The 8,234-nt window shown below is 33.1% G+C and overlaps 2 protein-coding genes across 3 annotated transcripts; one reads left to right on the forward strand and one right to left on the reverse strand.

The window, feature by feature from the left end:
• Window positions 1-745: 745 nt before the first annotated feature.
• Window positions 746-2,918, reverse strand: LOC149482628 (uncharacterized). The gene is made up of 4 exons (XM_089703448.1): window positions 2,608-2,918; window positions 2,409-2,523; window positions 1,836-2,028; window positions 746-1,503 (listed from the first exon to the last, which is right to left on the reverse strand). The coding sequence occupies exons 1-4, from the start codon at window positions 2,672-2,674 to the stop codon at window positions 868-870; spliced, it is 1,011 nt and encodes a 336-aa protein (XP_089559574.1). The 5' UTR covers window positions 2,675-2,918; the 3' UTR covers window positions 746-867.
• A 1,253-nt stretch (window positions 2,919-4,171) lies between these two features.
• Window positions 4,172-7,161, forward strand: Rab39 (RAS oncogene family member Rab39). 2 transcript variants are annotated; one of them, XR_016316617.1, is made up of 4 exons: window positions 4,172-4,397; window positions 4,467-4,818; window positions 5,915-6,228; window positions 6,313-7,161. XR_016316617.1 is itself a non-coding variant. In XM_089703449.1 (3 exons), the coding sequence occupies exons 1-3, from the start codon at window positions 4,290-4,292 to the stop codon at window positions 6,121-6,123; spliced, it is 669 nt and encodes a 222-aa protein (XP_089559575.1). In that variant the 5' UTR covers window positions 4,172-4,289; the 3' UTR covers window positions 6,124-7,161. The 2 variants fall into 2 exon arrangements, 1 of the variants encoding a protein (XP_089559575.1); XM_089703449.1 differs by having other exon boundaries at window positions 5,915-7,161.
• The last annotated feature ends 1,073 nt before the right edge of the window (window positions 7,162-8,234 follow it).

Genomic DNA, 8,234 nt, shown 5'->3' on the forward strand with positions numbered 1-8,234 from the left:
CCATTTCTGAAATGCGTCAAGAATACATACCTACATATTACTAAAATGACGAAGTAACGATATCTTAGAGCATTAAAGAACGAAATGGATGGAATGGTGGAAAACTTGGAAGATGTAATACTTCGACAGACTAATTCCATGTGGAACCATAATAATAAAACTGTGAGTAAAACGAAAAGTTTGAGGTTTTTCTTTACGCGGGCGAAGCCACTTGCGGAAAGCTAGTATAACACGTAAAAATTAAAAACATATTATTTGACCACTGGGCAGACTGGAAAAACATCAAAATAAACTTGCTAGCCAACAGATTAAAAAAAACGTATCAAAAGCGTTTACCCATTGAGCCCCGAACGGCCCGATCGGTCCACGACACAATAGATTTTCTATTGTGTCTGTGATTCCGGGGCCTGAGTTATTAAAAGAAAAAACATCATTCGATCATCATCTGCTATTTGAATGTGTTCTTTAGTCAAATGTGCCAGGCAACCATATCTGCTTATAGCACATACTGCTGATTCCATAATTAATAATATGATCGGAATAAAATGCGAAACTACAATGGTTAAACTGAATATAAATCACTTCTTGTTTGGACCAACACTGCTGTCTATGAAAATAATATAGAAATAATATAGAAATAATATAGAAATAATATATAATAATATATAAATAATAATATAGAATTAATAAGCGGGTGCAATTAAAAATAATGTTTATATACAAGAGAATAAAATAAAATACACTATGACCATAAAAATATGTATTTACGATGTGAATGTCCATAATCAATTCTAATCTTCAAAAACTTAAGAAATCTGCAAAATATCAGAAATATTCGTAATTCAAGTAAAATTTAACTTATCTACACTAACGTAAAGACACTTTACAATTTAATTCTGTGTCGGTCAGTTCTGACACCACCCTAATTAAATTACTGTTTGTTAGCATATTTTTTGGTTCGTATCCTGCGGAAATCCATGATTCTAATATATCAGTACTTGGTAATAGAGTTCTTAATGTATTCCTTATATAAATGTATGCTTGTGGGGAATATCTATACACACTTAACGCGAAATTCTTCAAGTCGTCCGTATGTCTAGTGGGCATGGCTAGAACCAAACCGTTTGTATCCTCCTTCATTTTATCTTGCAAGGACAACAATATTCTAGACTTCTTCCGTCTCTTTTGGTTGAGTATATTCTTTTTCATTTCGATAACCTCTTTGAGTCTAGTTAGAAATCGACTCTGTCGGTTGTAGGCCCGCATTGTATACCTATACTTTTCTTTCATTTGTACGGCTTGTTTTTGCATTTTCTGCACTTCCGAAAATAGTTTCAGCACCTCAACATTGATTTCTGTGTTCTCTAATCTCTCATTTTTACTGGAATGTGTGGGTCCGTTCGTTAGAGGTTTGTCGTTCTCATCATATTCCATTTCATATTCATTATCAGAATAATATTCTTGATCTTCATTGTCTAGTGTGTCTTCATCTATGTATTCAACCTATAATGAAATTTGTATCAAACTTTATGTTTTAAATGACTTTTTTAATGTTAACGTTAAATCGAGATAATATAAAAAATTTAAGAAACAGTTCAAATTGTTGTAGTAAATTATAGATATCATATGATTTATACTTATCTCAATTGTATTATTTTGTTGTCTATATAGTTATTGAAGAAATGCAATAATGTATTTCTTCTTAGAATAATGATTTGATGATGATGAAATCAAGAAACTAACAGAGTATAGCAAAATAAATTCAAAATATGGTAAACAGTAAAAACCATAAACCAAATGTTTATTTTTTTCTATTATTACTTGTAAAAACATACCTCTAAAACATGTTTAGGCAACTTCAGCGAGGGCACTGCCTTACTCATAAGCACTACCACATTATTTGCGTTACACTCAAAGCAATCCACAGAGAAATGTTGCACACATATGTAAGAGTAATCTGTTGGCGTCCAATTGTTCCTGCCAGTTAAATCTGTCCATATTTGCCTCAGATTGGGATCTTCAGGAAATCTATAACAAGTGGTTAATATTTTTTGTAAATTATGAAACTTATGATATTTACATAAATTACATGCAGTTTGAAAAACATTGTCAAATTTAGGTAACAAGCCATCATATAGCCAACCTGTCTCTGTGCCATTTTATTTATAAATTTATTTTAGAAAGAAAGAGTTTAAACTTAATTTATATACATAATATTATAAATGTTGAGTTAGAACATATGGAAGAAAAACCATCTGTTTAGGGTCAATAAATGTAGTTATTATTGGTATTAAATGTAGGGAATGTACATATGTATATGTTAAAATTTGTTCAATTTCAGGTTTGTACAGCAGGTTGTTTGAAATTTTCAACTTTTCGTCTAAATAATGTTATGGCCAAAGACTTACGGAAAAAATGAGTCCGAATTGAAATTCTTCGAATCCTCACATCCCAACACAGCACATGTTTTTGATATCTGTGTATCAGCGTCGCTATTTTGCTTCAACTCAGGCGCCACCTTAGCTAAAAATTTAACACCACATAACCTCTCAAAATAAAACTACAAACAAAATTAATTCAAAATCCGTATAATATTTCAATACAAACCGATGGGAGTAGACTTATGTTTATCATCATTTTCTTTAATCTTAGCTAGGCCTTGACTAAAACTCATGTTTCACAATTTATTACCAATCGGCGGGATTTCTGTAGACACTAGCAAATTATTTACACATATAGGTACGCCACTCACAAAATATTCACATGACTTATTTATATATTGTTCGCTGGTTATTGCATAATTATATTTATTACTAATTGTGAATAATTAAAACTACTTTTATGCGAAAAATATAGAAAAGCGATATTAGAAATCTAGTAAAAGTCTTCGCTTGTCGTTTCTCGACAGTTTTGAGTATTGCCAGCTTCAGCCTGCAACTTACGAGTTATGGCTGGCGTCCACTAGGCGGATCGGGCCGGGCCGCATCGCAACGCAAAAATACGCCGGCCTATGTTTTGTATGAAACATCGTCCATTAGCGACGGATCGGGTCGGGGTGGGCCGCAACGCATTGGCAGATATCGCTTCGCAGGCGGATTTCTGCCGGCGGTGCGCTGCGGCCCGGCCCGCCCCGACCCGTCCAGTGGACGCAGGCAGGCGGATGTAAGCGGCGAGCGTCTGTTAGATAAAATCCGCCTAGGCGGTCCGCCGCGCCCCGTACAGGTGGACGCAGGAGCAAACAGCGCGTCCATTAGAGACGGCCCGTTGCGATGCGGCCCGGCCCGATCCGCCTCTAATGGACGCCTAGCATAACAACGCGCTTGCTGAAATATCAACTATTGAATATGCAACAATGTCTAATTTCAGTAATTTCATGGTCCTTTGATGCCTTCTACCTACCTGCTCAATTTATCAGTCAGAATCAACGTACGAATTGTGCGATATTGCAATAATAGGTTGGTTTAAATAAAAATAGCGACAATCCTGGACGTAAACCATCCTAGATCACAGATTATCGATTATCCTAGATTATTCCAGTATTAGTTACATACTATCTAGATTACTATATAAATCATTATTATTGATTAAAAACTATATAAACAGTTAAGTTTGTATACGAGTGTCTTCGCGAGAGCCGAACCAGTTCCCTTTTTAAAAAATCGCTCCTATCATGAATTTTTTTTTTTTTTTATGTTAGGATTAGGCAAGCATTTGACCATTGCATCGCTTCGCCTGATGGAAAGCGACAAGCGTGGTCTAGGATGGAGCATGTTTGCCTAATAAGTGTCTATTCACATTTCTATTGAATAAATCCAGATTGTAAAAATACTGATTACGCAAATTTCAAGGTGAACAGCGATTACACTGATTTTAAAACGTTGCGTTAGTTCGTTATTTGCCTCGCTATTTCGCTAATCGCCTCCCTATTCGTTCGAATGCAAACTGGAACTTGGAAGTTGGAACCAGCCGTATTCCTGATTGTGGCGTTTTCATCGCTTTTTGCAATTTATAATCCTCTAATTAAAGTTAAACTTCAGACCAAGCCTGCGTTATTCAAACAAAATCCTATTATTCTAATTTAGTAGAATTTAGTAGGACATGTTAAAATACTCTGTCCGTGGTCTGTATTTTTACAGCGTAGACAGAGACACATTTCCAAAGACAATGTGTTCAAATGACATTGGCATATGCGTGATCTGTATTCTGTAATATGCAGTAATCGCAGTGATATTCAATAAACGCTAAATACGTAAATTATTTTAGGAAACGAAAGAATTACATGTTAGAAAATGGTTGATCCTATATTTGATTACCAGTTTAGGCTTATTCTAATCGGCGACAGCACAGTGGGGAAGAGCTCTCTGCTAAAGTATTTTACAGATGGAAAATTCGCAGAGGTAATTTCCTTTGTTTTTGTTGATATATTTTTGTCGAAAACGTTATGTAAATTACGCATTACATTTTAGTTGTCGGATCCCACTGTTGGAGTTGATTTCTTCGCGCGAATAATCGAAGTGCAAGATGGAACGCGAATTAAACTGCAGCTTTGGGACACTGCTGGACAAGAGAGATTCAGATCAATAACGAAATCATATTATAGGAATTCAGTAGGTGCTCTCCTAGTGTACGATGTGTGTAATAGATCAAGTTTCGAACACATACCCTTGTGGATGATGGAGGCAAAACGACATATAGAACCCCACAGACCAGTGTTTGCTCTTGTGGGCTGTAAGATAGATCTGGTTGGAACAGACAACAAAAGTGGTGCAAGGAGGGAGGTCTCATGTGAAGAAGCTAGAATGTTTGCTGAAGAAAATGGTAAGCAATTTTTTTTAGTAAAATTGCAATATTTATATTACTTATAGGTATCACATATTGTATCTATTTATATCAATTTCTAAGCCATACAGGTCCAAGGTTAAATATCTTTATATCTTTATAAAAAAACTAGGAGACCTCTAAATCACTACCTGTTTCACCATTATGTTGACAAAGACATGTTTTATTTTAAAAAGTCCTATATGAAGCCAAGGGTATGTAGTAGGAAAGAAAAAATGGTGTAGTAGGAAATAATAAATCAACTTCTCAAATGCTAAAAATTGTACCAAAGAGGAACATATAATATGACAAATTTATGAAGATACAATATTATTATTTTTTCACAAATACTGTATACTACTGCCTGTTGTGCTCAACTTTTGCGTTATTTTTTCGTTACTTGTATGTTAAACAATTTTGGTGCACAATAAAGTATTTTTGTTTGTTTGTTTGTACTACTTAAATTTTAATCTACAATGTTTCTTAAATGTATATTGACCTTGCGTAAGTTTGTTTAAATTCAATGTAAGTAGGCCTCACCTAGTGTGCTTATGCATATGTTCAAGGTTAAATTTCCAAATATATGTCCTTGAATTTAATTATTTACTTCATTGGTTTTATTTATTTGATACATAATAGAAAATAAATTATTATTATTGCAATACATTGTTTAGATAATTAACATCTTCGATTAATCTATTTCAAAGTCAAATTGTGCATAGTCATATAAAATATTTATAATATGTATGTTTTCCTCAATAATTACATTATATAAAATTTATTTTCCACCCTTTTTAATTGATACTATTACGTATTAACAAAAGATATGAGCTATCACACAAGCAATCTAATATATACAAATTAAACAAACATACACAATATAATTTCTTAAGTTTAACGTTGAGAGTAAAATTACAAGGTGTCATGGCAATACCGTCACGTCATGGAGTAAAGTGACGATTTTGGTATCTTTAAATCTTGCCAAAGAAGTTTCACTTCTGACACATGTGCTTGACAAACGGTCTTTTTTAATTTAATGAAACATTCATACACAATAGTCAATACTATAATATCTAATCCAAATGGAATATTCCAGGTTTACATCACGTAGAAACGTCAGCGAAAACAGGGCTAAATGTCGAACAGGCATTCATACTAGTTGCTCAAGAGGTATACAATCGTATACAGACCGGTGAATACAAGGTAGAAGACGGGTGGGACGGCATCAAAACAGGCTTCAACCGACCTAACGGCATGGACTTTAACTTGCTAGAGGCGGAAACGGTGCAGTCAACTTGCTGTTAAGTTTGTATGTAAAATAAATGGGGTTGCCGTTTGAAAATGTTTGGGTGGCCTTACTTGCAACGTTTTGTACTAAAATTTTTATTTAATTTTATTTGGTATGTATTCTTAGTAACTCAGGCCCCGGAACCACAGACACAATAGAAAATCTATTGTGTCTGGGACCGATCGGGCCGCTTGGGGCTCAATGGGTTAAAGTTGAGTATAAGATTAATATCGGTTTTTTGAGTTGGTTTGGACTTATGTGAAAAATTTGAAAATTATTTGTTATCAATGGCAACCCTTGTAATTTATATAACCGTAAATTAACCGCAAGAAATGTAGATATGATGCACAGTAATGTTAAAATAGTGTATATTATAGTAACATATATTATAATTAGATTTCATTCTAATCAACTAATTTTATTTTAATACTAATTATTGTTTTATATGAGAATTAAGTACTAAATGATTCAATAGGCAAAAAAATATGCTTCTCTTTAAAATTGCACAAATAATTTATTACGCTCATAAATCACATGTCTGAAAATATTTGGAAATTATAACGCTATTTCGCTCTTACATATAAATTACTTACAATAGTAGAAAGAGATAGCAAGAACAATCTGCCATTAGTTGCATACAAGAAATTTTTCTAACAAATTTGTTAAAATAGTGCCAATAACTGAAAATTTTGCACTTTTTTCTATTTTATGTACATAATTTTACTTAGCACTTATACATAATCCCAACATTACAGCCAAAGAGTTGGATCTTTTGTTATTTATTTTTATTACACAATTTTTAAATTTAAGTTACATGTACTAACAAAATCTACAAAGTGTAGTCAAAAAAATTGTACCTGCAAAATAACAATTTGTATTGTATAGTCTAATCTTTAAGAGGACTGTTGTTGTTGATGAAACATACATACTTTTGTAAGAGTTAAATAAAATCAATTTCAGAGTTTTTAAAATGGCAATGTAATAAAATATTTTATTCTGGCAACATGTTATGGATTTGTTTCGTAATTTTTCAAACCTCCAAAAATGTGTTTATATTATAAAATAATGAATAAACGACGCTAAGTTTTAGAAACATTTCAATGCAAAATATTTATTGTATTTGTATCTGAAACTGTGATGACATTAGAAAAATACAATGTGGCATTTAACATTATACGTTATTATAAAATAGTGTATTTTATTGTAGATATTATGATGATATACACCTTATTTTCTCATGGAAGGCGCAATAGTATATTACGATATCGAATTACATTCGTGAAATCGTGATTCGTCTATTACATAATATATGCAGTCTATAAATTGTGATTTCAGAACAATCTAAATGGTATATTGTGTACCATTCCTTACATGTGATTTTTATTTGAATATGTTGAATACAAACATTTTTACTCTGACCTACAGACAAACAGTACTAAAGTTATATTATCTGTATTCTATAGTGCGCACTGCAAATATTTCCCCAACATGGATGATGGAAAATATGACATCGTCCCAGCAGTTTCATGCAGTTAATCACCTAATTTTCTAATTATTACATCCTCCAAAATATTAAACACTTTATATCGTGCGCCAACTTGCGCCAAATATCACGCCTCGCCATTGCATGGCCAAGTATCCCTAAGCACAGGTACGGAATTCGAACTTGTTCAATAAAGAGAATTTGTTTAGCTCAAGGATTTGTCCCCAGATGATAAAAAAAGGATCTGCCTTTAATTATTGGTAATGAAACATCACAAATTTAATTATACGAAAAATTAAATATTTGCATTTAAGGTAATGGTGCGAACCAGTGGCGTGCATTCCATAAAGACATAAAGACACTGCCTACCCTACCATTTACCAAACTCTGATCAATATTTAATATGCATAAATGAAATTCACAGCGTCATTAAATTTTATTAATTGCGCAATGTAGTTATGAAATAAAAATATATTTCAAATATATTTTAGATCCATCTATCGGTATTTTGGTAGCATTATTATCTAATTTCTATAACACCGGCTCGGCTCAAGTCACTATTTATGCGCTGCACTAGCGCCGCCACAGGACCCAGTACGTCACGGGACGGCAAAGACACAAACTATCCGTGTCTAAGTTTTTATA

The sequence above is a fragment of the Colias philodice genome, chromosome 14, assembly GCF_061535455.1.
Source record: "Colias philodice isolate Cphi_HAF_F1 chromosome 14, ilColPhil1 Martin Lab GWU primary, whole genome shotgun sequence".
Taxonomy (NCBI): domain Eukaryota; kingdom Metazoa; phylum Arthropoda; class Insecta; order Lepidoptera; family Pieridae; genus Colias; species Colias philodice.